The sequence below is a fragment of the Podarcis liolepis genome (genome assembly GCF_965112155.1).
Source record: "Podarcis liolepis genome assembly, chromosome: 6".
Lineage (NCBI taxonomy): Eukaryota > Metazoa > Chordata > Lepidosauria > Squamata > Lacertidae > Podarcis > Podarcis liolepis.
The window spans coordinates 41,746,264-41,762,021 of NC_139559.1; the positions used below are offsets into that span (position 1 = coordinate 41,746,264).

Here is a 15,758-nt window from a genome sequence, read left to right on the forward strand (position 1 = left end):
GTTTCCAATTACATGAATTGCACCAGCAACAAGTATATACACATGGAGAGTTAACTCACTGTCCAGGATATCACCATGTTATTTTTGGCTGTTCCTGCTCCTTTAACTCCTGTGGGGTTAATTTCTGGACCTGAAATAAATTAAAACGTGAAATTTGTTTTAAAGCATTGAATGCTACAACACAGCTACTGCAAGCTTTTCTATACCATGCGATATTGCTAAAGGAATAATCTTTTTTTTCTTCCACATAGGAAGGCTAGAACACAAAGGGGAGACCCACATAAAGCCTCTGCCAAAAGGAAAGACCTATGCAATTGCTATGGTACCACAAAAGCTATTTGCAAAGCAAACTTTTAAAGTTACTATGACACTGGTGGTGTCAGTTGTTTAAAAAGCACTTAAAACAAAGATGGGGAAACTATGAAGGGACATCAACCCCCTCAAAAAAGTCAACCTGGAGCAGCGGCTGATGCTGGTAAGGCTAGAGAGAATGTGGTTATGGTGTATAGCACTACAGAGAATTCACTCTATGTGTGCTACCCTTTCTCTCCCTCTCCTTCTGTGTTTCTCTTAACACTGGCCTGAACTAATCAGCTGTAGAGGCTGCATATATTTAAACAAAGGGTTATGAGTAAATTAAGATGCACAAGAGCCTTGTCCTTACAACAGAAACATGCCTTCTTTGATGTTTTGTACAAAAAAAATCAAAATCCAGCCCATCACTTCCCTAATTTGAGAAAAGTATTTATTTGTGAGGTTCCTCTTGCACTCCATGCACATCTACAGTCCAAAATCTTAAACTTAAAATACCAAGCCAGTACATATCTGTTAGGAATTTGTGACAAAAGCCCATTAGCCTAAAGATACTTGGTTGACTCAGAAAAAGCTCAGGGCTGCTTCGTACATTACACCAGGGATGGGAATTCTGTGGCCCTCCAGATATTGTTGGACTTGACTCACATCCTCCCTAACTATTGGTCATGCCGGCTAGGGCTGATGGAGGTTGCAGCTTAGCAGCATCTGAATGGCTGCAGATTCCCTATCCCTACATGATATGGATAAGATGCACCAAAAATGTTTTTATGTGTACACATTAAATCTAATGTAATGGGACAACATGACAAACAGGTGCATGCATATATTTCTCAGGTACACTTTCCAGGGAACTGAGACTGGCCACTACTGCCTGATGAGCATACATGGTGACAAATATGGGCTAGCTATAAAGGTAACGCGTGACACAATCCACATTCTTAGTGTCTCTCTCTTTTATCTGTCCTTGTTCTTGCGTACATTACAATTGCATAGTTTTATGTAAGTGTTCTTTTCCTTTCAAATATACCCATCCACTCAAGTCAAATAGCACTTACGTGCCCCATTTGTATGGTATCGCTCAGAAGGCAAGCTGGGGTAACTGCTTCCTACTTCGTTCACAGCTATTACTCGGAACTGATAGTTGACGTAGGGTGCAAGGCGCAGGATGGCAGAGTTCACGCTTCCTGGGTAACGGGAATGGTTGTGCCAACTTCCAGGCTGGAATCTATCCTCTTCAAATTCCACAATGTAATCTAGAAGAGCAGAGTGTGAAGGCTTGCTAAAGTTGCGACATAATTATCGGCCAGCTGACTTTTAGAAAGGAAACCAAACCAAAGCAGCAACACTGTTCCCCTGTAGGGTTTCAAAGTAGAGGAACAAGTGCTGACCTGTGATAGGGCTGTTGTTGTCGTCGCCAGGAATCCACGTCAACCGCACACTCCTTTCAGCGAGGTCAGTTAGTTCGAGATCACGAGGACGTTCAGGACGTGCTACAGGCAAAAGAATGCATGTAAGGTGCAGGTGTCCCTCATGGGCTAGTCCACTCAAGAGCTGGTGCTTAATACCTTTGGGTATCATGACCACTGACTCTGGGACCTTGCAGCATGAAGCAGAGAGAACTCCACTAAGGCCATTTCCTCAGAGGAAGAATAGCCAGTATTGCATTTGGGGACCTTTTGGACACAGACCACAGCCCTGCCTCCATTGATGGACTCAGATTAGGAATCAGCCTTGCAGAAGTCAAAGGCTACAAGATCAGTGAAGGCCCTTTAACAACTCAGCCAGCTCCTCTACACAGGTGGAACCAACCATGCAACAGGTCTTACCAGCCTTCAGTTGGCTTCTGGCCTCTGCTGGGACATCTTCATAAAGCTACCTTGGTAGGAGAGCACTTCAGCCAACAGGGCTCACTTAGAACTATCCAAGGTTCTGTTTTTCTCTGCCCTCTTCATAAGAGGGCCCTAACAGTCCACATTCTTTGCAAAGACAGAGCTTTACAAAGAAGGAACATAAATACAATGAAGGGCAAAGGTCACCTTGCAAAAATAAAAAGGAGGGTGAGAAACACCTCCCATCATTTTTAGCATCAGCCCCCAAAATTCATCCATGCAGACTGATTAAAATATTCTTCCTTTGCGGTAGGGGGCAACATCAACAACAATTTGTGCAATAGAAATCACAATCCCCTACCCCAAAGAGGTCCAATTATCAGGGATATTTGTCATGAGGTTTGGGCCAGCCAAAGTTATCCAACTTTCAGAGGCACTTAAATTTCATACCAAAGTCATTGCAATGGTCAAGCAACAGTGAAAGAGAATGTAAAAATTAATAATAATCAAAGTGGTAAATGGATCAGTAGTGATTACCTTTGGGTAGGGTCATACGGTTAACAGAAGAAGGAGCTGCAAAAATAGATATTAGCTATTTAGATGGTTAGTTCAATTCTTAAGCACAACTTGTTGCAGGAATACAATGTGCAGTGGCTGTGCCAGGTTTCAAGAAGCCCTGGGCAAGATGACTTCCAGACCCTCCTCCACCACTGAAACACTTTGTCTTCCTCTACCAGGAGGCCCTAGTTGCTTCCCATCTTCTAAATGGTGAGAAGGGAATGGACAGAACCCTAGTTCTCTTTTTTGCTTGGAGGAATGGGGAAATGAAGGAACCTGTCTGTTACCTTCCTACAACCATGAAAGTTTAAAAGGTGGTGAAAGAACGGATATCCTCCCACAAATACAAAAATAAAAAGTAAAAAGGACTCATCCTCCCCATTCCTTAACAAGCAGCAGGAAAGCAAATTAAGTTTCTTTTTCCTAGTCTTTTTTCAAAACTTTTTTATAGAGGCTGATGGATGCTTTGGTTCCAACATACCTGACAATCTCTAAAATAACATTTTGGAAAAAAGTTTGCTTAGTAGTGGCACTTCCTCCCTCTTGGTGGTGGAAGCAGTCAACACTTAAAAAAACACAAAACAAAACAAAACAAAACAGCAGAGCAAACAAGCTGCTGCATTCAGAGCAAAGCTCTGGGTGGTTTTATCTTTCTTTTTAATTTCTCAGAGTGTTTATGGAGCCCACATGGAGACCAGAGGCACCTGGGTGGGTACAGCTGTCTAGAGCATTGCTCCAAAAGCAACTGTACACCAAACCCTGCTGTAAGGGTTTCAAAAAAGAAGAGTCAGGGACTATCATGGTGGTGCCCTTTGGGAGCACAGGGCACTTACCTTACCCTAAATCAGACCATTGGTCCATCAAGCTCAGCTATGTCTGCACTGACTCACAGTAACTCTCCAGGGTTTCTGGCAAGAGTCACTCCCTGGAGATGCCAGGGACTGAACCTGGAAGCTTCTGCATGCAAAGCAGATGCTCTACAATTGAGTTACGGTCCTTCCTCTTGCAGTTGTGTCCCATGGTCCAGCCCTATCAGCACCACTGACCGCAAGGACCAGAGTACCAGCCTTCACTGACTTTTCTTGGAAGACAGGCCCTACCAGCACCATTGCTATGCTCCTAAATGTATTCCAGTTACCTTCAGTCTTTCCCAAACTAGCTCACAGACAAGACCGAAACACAAAAGATGCAGAGTTGTTCAAAATGTTTGCTTAGGTGTCAGGTACTTCAACATCTGGACAAAACTCAAGTGTACTTCATTGACTTCAGATTAACCAAAGTCCTGTGAGCCCTGCCTGGTCACTTGCAACAAGGAATGGAAGGATCTGTCCATTTCATTTCCCTCAGTTTCTCATCTTTCCAATTTTAAATTCAGTTTCCCACATTTCTACAGCATTTTGTGACTCTTTTTTTTAATCCTCATGAAAATTAGCTATAATTAGCAAGGTTCCCTGGTTAATCTTCAGATATTGGTTCAGAAAGGCCACTGAAACCTTTTTGGGTAACCTTTTACTTTAAAGAAAATACAGGGTGTTAGAAATTGTTAAGAATAACATTCCAAATTCAAAGGAATTTGTTATTTGTTTCATGACCATTGCACATGGTACCCTGTAGGTGTTACACTACAACACAGGAGAACAGGTATTAAAATCTGTCAAAATAAGCTGTCAGTCCCCCCGTGGACCTCGTCTCAAGCTCTGTAAACTTAAAAGGAATATCAAGTTACCCAGAACAGTGAGATGGGCTCTGGCAGTGTCTCGATCTAGTTCAGTGCTGGCAACGCAGGTGTAATATCCTTGATCTTTTTCAGCCACTCCATATATCGTCAGGCCATCTTCTTCTTTCTTCATCCTTTCACAAAAGGAAAACATCAGAAATAAATACAAACACAGTAAGAATAATCTGACCCCGCAGCTTGCTTCAAGCAATGGCAGGACCAGCTGTAACAGCTATCTTGTGTATGTTTATTCATTTTTATTTATTTAGTATAGTTTTATGCTGCCCTGCATCTTATAATCTAAGGGCAGGGTACAAACAAAATGTAAACATAAGAGATAAAATATAAAATGATCTAGTACAACAATTTTACGTTCTGTAACATGGCAGGGTAAGAAAACAGTCTCTGACCTCTGGTGACAAAATCTTTGGCTGCAATTGAAACCCCCTTTCCAATGCCCCTCCATGTAACTGGGCAAAGGTGTCCATCCACTGGCACAGAACTCTCATTGCACCCACTGAATGTGCAGGAGATGTACAGGCAGTGGGATCCTCAACAGTGGTAGCCTTCAGAAAGCTCCAAAATATGGTGTTTTGAGGGTAGGCTGAGCTAGCCCTGGATCTGCTAGAGCTCAAGCTGGCCCTCCTGCTATAATTTACCAGCACTGGGCCATATCCAGGCCAGTTCCAGGCTGACACAACAATTTCCATGCACCTCCACCTTCCAACCTGGCCAGTATGAGCAACCAGGCTAGAGATATGGCAATAGCTCCACCTCTCTATCACAGCCTGCTGCTGCCGTCTAAACTTTAGATTCTCCTGCCAAGCTTTTAGTTTCCAGTAAGAGGTAAGAAACACACCCACTGTTATTTTCACACAGTCTGCTACTTCTGTTGTATGTCAGAGTAAGCAATATTAACTGCTGCATAGAGACACCACTCCCAGGAACAATATGGCAACAATTGGCCATTCCAAGTTTGTTTATACTGTAAGACACTAAATAACAATTACATGGAAATATTATTATTCATTATGGTAGAAGAGAGTGATTCTGGCTGGCTTTGGCAGCACAGCTACCTTATATAAAGTCAGATGGGGGAACCTTTGGCCCTGCAGATGTTGTTGGATTCCAACTCCCATCAGCCCTAACCAGCTTGGCCAATGATCAGGGATGATGGGAGTTATAGTCCAACAACATCCAGAAGCCCACAGCTTCCTCATCCCTGATCTAGGTCAATATTGTCTACTCTGGTTGGCAATAGCTCTCCAGGGTCCTATCACTTATCACTTGATAATTTAACTGGAGATGCCAGGGGCAGAACCTGGGACCTTAAAACTACAGTCCCCCTCCCTGGAGAAAAGACAGCAGTACAGCTTACCAACATAGCAAAAGGATTTATTCCTTCTTTGTGTCCTCTGGATACATAAAATGTTAACATCTTGAGAAACATACAGCCTATGAAAACAAAGACAGCACACACCTGCTTCCAAAGTACAGAGGGGAATCATCCTTGAGCCAGGTGACCGTAAGTCTCAGCGTGGGGTCATGCCTAACCCGACACATTAGATGAACTGTGGAACCCTTCTTTGGCACTGCATCCTTTGGCCCATCTATGATCCTCGTTAGATCTGTGAAGAGTTATACAGTTATAAAGTGTAAGAATGTAATTTTGGGGACTGTGCGAGTAGTCAGTCGAAGTCTAGTGGAAAGAAACCACAGACACTTTGGGCAATGAGAAATAATTTGGTCAGATTGCAGAGTTCCTACAGATTTCTAGTTGCAATTCTTTTCCATACCCATAACTACACATTTAAGAGTGATAAATCCTGCAAATATTCTTTTATTCCGTAGCAATGCCAACTTTTAATACACATGGTGGTGGTATCTGAGATGTGTACTTTTGTGCTATGGATCGATTTGATAAATGGCTGTTTTATTAGAGAAGCAAGTTACCGTATTTTTCCATGTATTGGACGAGGTTTTTTGACACAAAAATCATATCAAAAAACTGGGGTTGTGCAAAACACAGATAGTGGCATGGGGGGGGGGAGATACCGCTGCGTGCGGGGAGTGATCTGGGGGCACTGGCTGGTGGTACACAGTTTCTCCTGATGCTGCTGCACATGGGAAGCACTCCCTGGATCGTTTCCCACGCACAGCAGCATGGGAGAAGGTGCCCTCCAGCCAACTGGCTGGCTGGCTGGAGCGCAACTTCCCTTGATGCTGTTGTGCATGGGAAACGATCTAGGGAGTGTTTCCTGCCCGCAGCTGCATGGGCAGAGAGGCTCAACAACTTTGGGCCATCTCCCCTCATTTTCTTATAATTGAGTCCCCCCAAATAGGGGGGAGTCTTATATATGGGGGCATCTAATTACGGTATATTACAAATTCCAGTGGCAGGAACTGACCTGGTTTGGATAAGCTGTTTTAAATATTTCAGGTTACAAATATGTACTTTTCCAATATATTCACTTACTCCCACTCTGCAGTCCCTTCAGTGTTCTCAGCATCTGCTTAGGGAGCCCCCAAAGGCAAGGAAGCCCAATGCTGACAGAGTGTGTGACAGAGTGTGTCCCCTTTCAGCTCGCCATCTCCATTCGTACCTCTTCTTTTATCCCACCCTTTCTCCTTACTCTCTATAATCTTTATATTTCCACCTCCTTCTCCTTCATTTCTATCTTTCCTTTACCCTATCCCCCTCCACTTAATGTATGTTGCAAGGATCTACTGATTAGGTGGTGAAACAGGGTCAAATGACAGATCCCTCCTGTCACTGGAGTGTGGTGCATGGTGTTGGGAGTCCATAGCATTCCCATCTCTGTGGCCAAAGCTAGATAGCCTTTGTATCTTCTCATAATGAAACAGGTAAGCAGGATGGGAAATGAACCAACTCACAGGACTTTTGGAAATTGTTGCTTAGCGTTAGTTCGGGGGACTCTATCAGCTACAACTCAACAAGTGACAGAGGCCCACAGTCCATTTATTTCAGGAACACTCAATCAGTCACATCATAGCATGTACTGCTGCTTTCCCTCCTGATTATACTTGAAGCTACCTTAAGACCCACTGAAGAGCACAGCTATTTAACCTTATGAGCATGAACCAAATATAGCATTCTTGTCATCAGAGGGTACCCAAGATCTACATTATCTGGAGGATACTTGCTCTCTGCTTAAACAGAAGCCATCTTACCTTTTATTTCCAAACGAACCTGGTTCTGTGCTTTGCCCAGAAGATTGGTGGCCACACAGGTGTAAGTTCCTTGGTCTTCTTTCCGAGCCCTGATTATTTCCAAAGTCCCATTCTCGTGCACTATATAGTTGCCGCCATGCAGCGTGCTTCCCTGGCCATTCTTAAACCTCACAACAACACAAGAGAATTCTTGTAAGAGAGGGAAGCAGAATAAAGGTGCAGATTGACTTCCAAGTGTGGGTACAGGATTGCAGAGAAAGGGAGCAATTCTCTGCTCAGTAGGCAGGCGGTTGAGATACATCCAAGATACATTCCTTTATGGCCATTTATCAATGAATTGAAACACATTTGATTCTAATAGAAATTCAATTGATTTCAAAAAAGATTATCTGTCCCAAACAGATGCTATGGCTTAATAATAAAAATCCTTACCATCGTAATGTGGGGATTGGGGATCCAAAGAATGGGCAGTCAAGACGGGTCCGGTTGTTTAGAATTACTTTGATCAGCTGATTACGAGGGGCAAGGATCCGAGGAATAACATCTTTAAAAGATATAGATAGGTAGATATAGATAGATAGATAGACAGACAGATAGCCTATAAAGGTAGTCAGAAATTTTCATTTGTTTTACAGAATATATTTCATTTCTAGCTTTACATTTTTGTTTATTTGGCTTTTGTTTATTGTTCTCATTAATGGATTTTTGTCCTGAATCCATTCTAGATGGGATGTGTGACACAATTAGCTTTAGAATGGAATAAATATATTCCTTTTGCCTATCAGTAACTGCCTACACATATAAGTAAACACCTTTGCCTTTTGTGAGTTAGATCAGTTGGCGCTCAAGGATGTTATGGTTTGCTAGGGAAAGAGAAATAATGATTTCATGTTCACTTCAAAATAGTGCCTTCAGTGATCCTCTATAATCTAAAGATGTCAAGAGCCCATTTGTCCATTCAATACTTACCCAGCACACTGACAAAGGCATTAGCCAGCAGGTACCCATGTTCATTAGAAGCATTGCACTGGTATACAGCACTGCTGCCACTTTGGATGTCCCGAAACATAACAGTGTCTCCCGTTACTTCACGGCTCGGGTTGGGAGTGGAACCTTTGAGAAAGACATAAACATAAGTGATACACAGTTTTTAGCCTTGCATTAATAGGGCTCGGCTAATCTGCCAGTTTTGGTTTCTCTCGATTTCTTGTTTTCCCAAGTATTCCATTTTCCACATCAGTTTGTGTCTTTTTTTAAAGTCCTCGTGAAAATTCATCAGAATTTAAGTGTGAATTTATTTTAATATACAGTACTGCATGTTTGTATGCAATTTTGCCCAATATACACATTTTTGCAAAGCCGATCATCTCGACGTGGAAATGATTTCCTTTTTTGTGGTGCTTAAAGGCAGATCCCCAATATCACAATATAGTTGACTATGGGAATAAACGAATTTGTTCAGAATTCTGTCTTCCCTTTAAAAGATTATCATGACTGATGCTATGCACTGGTGGAGGAAGAGGAGCATGGGGGGAGCACACCGCCCCCAGCAGCACGATCCTGATGGGGTGCCAATGCGGCTGCTCCCCCACCCGTGCTGGGTGCCACGCCCCACAGGCAGCGTGCCATGTCCCTGGGACGTGCACCATGCCCCCGGGACGCACGCCAACCCCACCCCGTCTGCTCTCCACCCCCCGGTGCCGGAGCATGAAGCTCTGTCACTGATGCTATGTATGGTCATCAGTTAAGATCACAGTTACTTGAAATTACAGCATTTCCTTCTCCACATCCATGAAATCAAGATACACTATAAGCCATTATCTCATAACAGGTTTGCTTACTTTCTATAGGTTCTCCATTCACCAGCCACTGGATGGAAGGCTTGGGGTTACCATTGGCTCGGCAAACCAGTCTCCCATCCTCACCAGGAGCCAAAATAAGATTCTCTGGTTCATCCAACCAGTAGGGAGCAGCTTTAGAATAAGAGAGTGAGAGACACACACCAAAGTGTATTATAGCTATCTCAGCAAAGCTCCTTTTGTGTTCTTTCAGCATAGGCTTTACTGATTAGTATATAAAAGTGACTGATAATCATCCTTCTCTACCATTTTTTTTAATGCACCATCACAAGAACAGCTAAACATGATCAGCATAGACATATACAGCAGACATGATAAGCCTGTGTCAATAACACTTAATAAAAACCCAGCAGCAGTAAGCAGCCATATTAATGTCCCACAAAGTATCAAAGCAATGTTTTTAGGCATTGTGGGAAACTTAAGTGGCCACAAAGCACTGCCACCACCAGGCACGGCGGGGGGACTCTGTCCTAGGAGGGGCTGACTAAAGGGCATTTTGCCATGATCCCCTCAAACTTGGAGCTTGCCTGGGTAGTTTGTAGCTTTATGGGAGGAAACCAGCATTTTGGTACAGGTTATAAAACAATTAAAATTGATGTCACTGCTGGAAATGTTTGGTTATTATTACTAAGTGTTTTTGTGGATATTACACCTCCAGGATAAGATACAGCTAGGGTTCTTCTTATATAATACAGGGAGGATTCACATTACTGGTAGCAAAAGAGTACAGTGGTACCTCAGGTTACAAACACTTCGGGTTACAGACTCCACTAACCCGAAAGTAGTACCTCGGATTAAGAACTTTGCTCCAGGATGAGAACAGAAATCGCACGGCAGTGGTGTGGCGGCGGCAGGAGACCTCATTAGCTAAAATGGTACCTCAGATTAAGAACAGTTTCAGGTTAAGAACGGACCTCTGGAACGAATTAAGTACGTAACCAGAGGTACCACTGTACTGTTCTCATTCATGTAAATAAAAATTCTATTGTCGCTTTGCTGAAGACAGTCTTTTTTCATATTGACAGGAACAGTAATGTTTTGGAGGCACAAATTAGATCAACCTGGGTTGAGGGAACATGCATCTCTCATAATGACAGAATGTTGTATAGGGGATGTATTCTCCCTAATGATATTAATGACTAAGTGTATTAAGTCTGAATGCTCATCTATGGAATAAAAAATCCTAGGTACATATATCAAGCATGTGAGAAATAAGAATTATCTTGAGTCCTTTTCCTTGACATCTAGTTTTCAGCATGCAGGTTTTAAAAAAAATAAATGCAAGAACATTCCATCCTGAAATCTCCCACCTGCAGTCCAAAGTAGTACAGTTTCAACCCATAACCTGCCGCTCATGTTAATCAGAGAACGCTGTTATTGGGTGGCATTTAAATGTGGCAGATAGATAAATAGCTCTTATTTCAGCAACAGGCTTCATGCAGTTTAAGAAAAATACTTCCTGAACATTTCCCATAAAACCAAACTAGCAATGACAGGCTTATGTTCTCTTCTGCAAAGTACAAGGAAGATATATGAGCCACAAGCTTAGATGGCAGAGGATTTCAATGGCTAGAAGGGTGTGTATGAACGAAATATTTCTTATCTTTGGTTGCTACAGAGGAAGATTTCCCAGGTTAGCCTGATCCCATCCTCCTTGGGCAGAACACTCTGTTCTCCGCAAATCCCTCCCATGTGCCTTTTGATTTGCTAATTGGCAAAGGAATAAGAATGGTATAGTAAATATGACGTACCCTTCACTCTCACCGAGATTGTGTGGCGGCTAGTTCCCACTTTGTTGGAAGCTAAGCAGAAGTATTCCCCAGAATCTTCCTCAGAAACATTGGCAATATGAAGAGCCTTGTTGAAGTTCTCCAGCTTGGTCCTGCCTGCTGGGAGATCACCTCCTTTCTTGTGCCATACGATGTCTGGTGTTGGGCTACAGGAAAGAGAAGAACAGGGTTTGACATGAAGCCTCTCCCAACATGAAATGTACACTATAAAGGAATTCCCTGCAGCCCAGTTTCTGAATTTAAAGCTGGGGTTCTCACTTAGCATTCTCTCAAAATCCCAGACAAGCCCTGTCAAGGAGGTTGTGAGGATGTACCTTCACTGAAGAAAAACAATGATTTAATGCTTAAGTACATGCACGTACAAGATTCTGTGTTAAACCCCTGGTTTCTGTGGTAATAATATTTCAGGGAGCAGTTCAGGGAGCCTTGTAAGCCATTGACACTTGAGAATAGGCAATTGTGGGTGCTATCCAACTAATGTGTTGTGTCAATGCAAGGATTTATGCTTGTACAACAAAACTTTCCCCTTCTCTCCTTCCCCACTGCATACTCCCCCCCCTCTGTTCTGGAGAGGGAATCCCTGGGACAGATGTGGGGTGGCATGGGGGAGGAGAAGGGGGAAGTGCCATTGCCCAGTCTTGCATTGATGGCACCTGTTAGTTGTATAATCATTGAATCTGGCTTATGGGTCAGGAGTTAATGTTATGTTACAGGAGTTAATGTTGGCAGTTTTATCTCTACTGGTAGATCACTGGAAGTCTGTGGTAGATCACTGGCAGATCACTGGCTCCCCCCTCCCAAAGAAGCTGAACAACTTTGGCTCCCCTAAAAAAAACTCAACAACTTTGACCTGAATCCCTCAAAACAGGGCTTTCCTTCCTGCCAGTTTATAACTCTGTGAGTAGATCACAGTCTCTTGAGAGTTGTCCACCCCTGCCATATATTATCCCTGTACTGCTCTTGAAAAGCTCTCATAACCATAGATATTACTGTTGGTGTTAACAACAGTCAAGCCACATCCCATTAAAATGAATGGATTTTAGTTTCCCATTGGAGCCATGTTATTTCACATCCTTAAAGGAGATGCCTTCTATTTGCTAACACTCCAATAAGGAGGAATCAACAGCCAGCTGTGATTTAACCCCCATGAAAATCTGCAGGAAACATAAGATCTAGACCAGGAGGATAGAGACGTATGTGACACACCATGGTTCCCCTGATCCCAAGTGGTACGTACACTCCCGAGGCAATGCATTCCAGCAAGAGGTCCTCCCCTCTCAGCACCATCTGATTGCTTGAAGTCCCAATGGGGTACATGAAGCTGGGGTGCCTTTCTGTGATACCTCGGGCTGAAATCAGGACATAAGGGGGGAAAATACACACTTGTAAATCCTTCTTCTCTACAGAGCTACTGGAAATGAAAGACAACCAACAGCAGGAGACAGGATGTAAACATATCAAGAGGCACAGAAAATCAGAGTCTTTCCAACCCCACAGACTTGATGGGGAAGTCTTTGTAGCGGTTGAGGCAGATGCTGAAATGATAAACTGAAATGGAAATAACAGACAACGGCAGGAAGGAGCAGGGAATGGCAAGAAAGAATGGTGATGTTCCAGACGGATCACTTTATTCATAGCAAGAACACGTCAATTTAAGTAAGATTTTGCATTTAACAATGTACATGCTTTGACTCTGAAAAGCAGCTCTAGTAAAATTATAGATTTCCATTTTTCTTCAAAATAAATTATTTCACTGCAGTCAATGGGCCTTGACAAGGATAAATGTAGCTGGACTGTTGTTTCTACTTGAGAGCAAATACAGAATGATTGTCATTTCTACATTATCAATTTCAGCTTGGTGAATTTGCTAGTCCTAATTAGGGCTGTTCTGGGAGAAGAAAAAATAAATGTGACAAACACAGAGTTTAGATCTTATGCACTAAATTACTTCTATCCTCTATAATTACTTTCTGTGATTTACCACTCCTGTATCTCTCAAAAATAGATTTATTTTGTAATGGACTAGTTTGGGTTACAAATGACTCCCGTACAAAATACACAAATTTTCTCTTCTGAACGTAATAGTGTTGCCTACTAAGAAAGAGCACATAAATTTCAGTTGGATAGGAATGAAAATAACATAGTAGTGAAATATTTCAATATCTACAGGGCCCCATAATCCAATACCCTTCTTCATGTGCCTCTTCCATCAGAGGTCTGGAGGGTGGCAATATGAGATAGAATATTAACATTAAAATTATTATTTGTTTTTTATACTACACTTCATCTGTAGATTTCATGGCAGATTGCAGCATAAAAATACAAGATAAAAACAACAAATACATAATAAAAACAAGAAAAGAACAAACCAGCATCCTCCCCAAAATAGATATAAATACAAGAATGCTGCTCACATAGGATGTAAAAACACAGTACATAGACAGAGCTCTTTTCTGCACTAGGCAAACGATAGTGCAACACAAGACATTTGTGCATTTAAATGAAAATTAACCCAGTAGCATGATGACATTACAATCTGTGTTAATGAATGGTGTCACAAGACATTATCACAATAATAACAACAACAACATAGTTATTCTGTGCTACTCAGTGTGGGGACATCACTTTCAGGAACTGGAGATTTCCATAGATGATGACACACACAGCCTGCAAAGGAGGGGAGCAAACATTTAAGGCAAGATGACTGACAAGACAAGTATAAGAACCATGGAAGTGTTAAAACACATAAACCAAAAAAGTACATGGAAGACTGAAAAAACCCCACCACAACAGTTTTCCATAAATACATGAAAGAAGTCTGCAAAGGAAACAGACTAACCACATGCATAAAACATAGAAGTGGGCAAAGGAGACATGATAGGCTGAAAGCAACAGAGGCAACAACAACAAAAAAGCAGGTTATTTTCCAGCTTGATGAAGCCACATTAACAGTGGTGTTAAATGAGGTAAATGTCTGGCATTAGCCAAGAGATATTCAAGGCTAAAAGAGGAAGCAAATTATGGACTGGAGCTACTGGACTAAGATAAATGGATGCTGCAATGTAAGACATGTACTGAATGAACTGGTTTAGACAAATATTTCTACTACACTGATGAAAACTCCATCCTGAACCAGCAGTTCAGCAAGAGGCTATGTTCTGTTTATGGGCATGGGTGCTGAAGATCTCTCATATGTATAGGCAGGAAAGGAATGTAGGGTCAAGGATAAACATCCGCAAAGTTAAGTTCACCTGCAGGCTGAGCCTAAGGACTTCATTAGGAAAACCCGCAATTCAAGCAGCAACATATAAGATGACTATATATATATATATATATATATATATATATATATATATATATATGCAAGCATGTAGTTAATTAATTATTTGGTTAGTAGCATATCACTACAAAGTAAATAACTGACAGCATTTACAAGACATATTTCAGATTGCTTCACTGAACACTTGCTTTGCATAGAGACGAGACTTGGTTCAATCCCTGGCATCTCCAGGGATCTCTGGGAAAGACCCCTCTCTAAAGCACTGGGTCAGCCCAGGGAGTTTTAAGGTGGATGGACCAATGGTCCAACTCAGTATAAGGCAGTTTCCTAAATTCCTATGGAATGGTTGCTATGCTTGGAATCTCTAATGTAAATCTCCAGTAACAAAATGTCCTCTCACAAACAAAAGAGGCACAGTTCACCAGGAACATCTCTGGCATAAGCTTCTTTGAAACAAATGGGAATTTCACCAAGAACGAATGTTGCTGTTGTGCAACCCTTACTTATTTCCAAGGAGCCTGTGGAAGAGATGCTTCCACAGTTCATTATGCTGACCATCTTCAGATAGAACAGTTGTAGTGTGATCATTGACGCAAACACATAGAATATAATTGTCATGTACATGCAGGATGTGTCTTGGACAACTGGGATAATTTACTCTTTTAATCCTTTGAATATTAACACACCATTCAAACACCACCACCATCAGGTTGAAGTGCTTTTCCTCAAATGCTTGTGGATGAGCTTGCACCTGTGGTATAATAGGGAGGTAGGTTCTAGAGCAGTCCTCATGCTTTTCTCCTTTTGCTAGAGGATGCACAAGTGGAACAATATTTCACTTTTCTTGAGCAGCACTACAGTAGAATAAGACTGTCCTTCTATGAGCAGCAAACACCTTCCACATGAGAAAGGGCACCATTGGAGCTAACACCTTCTTCCAGATGTAATTCAAATAATAAAATTGCACCACTGATGCTGCTGAACCACTAACTGAAGCTAGTCCTGTTTACCAACTGTGTCCCCCACCTCTTATTTTTTTTATTTTTATCCCAGTGCAGTTGAGCAACATCAAACCACAGTGTTGGTCAACAAATTACAGGTCAACTCAGCTCCATGGCCATCTTAAGACCAAGGCACAAAGTAACATAGTATATCCAGCTCTAGGAAGAACTGCTCTGCTAGAAAATCCTGCCTCTGGCTTTTTCAAGGCCAGTGGTT

At 42.1% G+C, this 15,758-nt stretch overlaps 1 protein-coding gene across 22 annotated transcripts in view; it reads right to left on the reverse strand.

Moving 5' to 3' along the window:
* NFASC (neurofascin) overlaps positions 1 to 15,758 on the reverse strand; it is a 176,394-nt gene that overhangs the window by 57,145 nt on the left and 103,491 nt on the right. For 14 of the 22 annotated variants that reach the window (XR_014527469.1, XM_083508761.1, XM_083508768.1 and 11 more), the window contains 12 exons: positions 12,498 to 12,609; positions 11,222 to 11,406; positions 9,453 to 9,584; positions 8,581 to 8,724; positions 8,044 to 8,155; positions 7,612 to 7,778; positions 5,900 to 6,047; positions 4,429 to 4,553; positions 2,682 to 2,717; positions 1,704 to 1,805; positions 1,371 to 1,568; positions 60 to 130 (listed from right to left, as the gene is read on the reverse strand). Coding sequence is in view for 20 of the 22 variants with exons in the window: in XM_083508761.1 (XP_083364887.1) it covers positions 60 to 130; positions 1,371 to 1,568; positions 1,704 to 1,805; positions 2,682 to 2,717; positions 4,429 to 4,553; positions 5,900 to 6,047; positions 7,612 to 7,778; positions 8,044 to 8,155; positions 8,581 to 8,724; positions 9,453 to 9,584; positions 11,222 to 11,406; positions 12,498 to 12,609 (1,532 nt within the window). In the remaining 2 variants the exon portion in view is untranslated. The remainder of the gene's footprint in view (positions 1 to 59; positions 131 to 1,370; positions 1,569 to 1,703; positions 1,806 to 2,681; positions 2,718 to 4,428; positions 4,554 to 5,899; positions 6,048 to 7,611; positions 7,779 to 8,043; positions 8,156 to 8,580; positions 8,725 to 9,452; positions 9,585 to 11,221; positions 11,407 to 12,497; positions 12,610 to 15,758) is intronic. The other 8 variants (XR_014527470.1, XM_083508758.1, XM_083508770.1 and 5 more) reach the window with 1 other exon arrangement.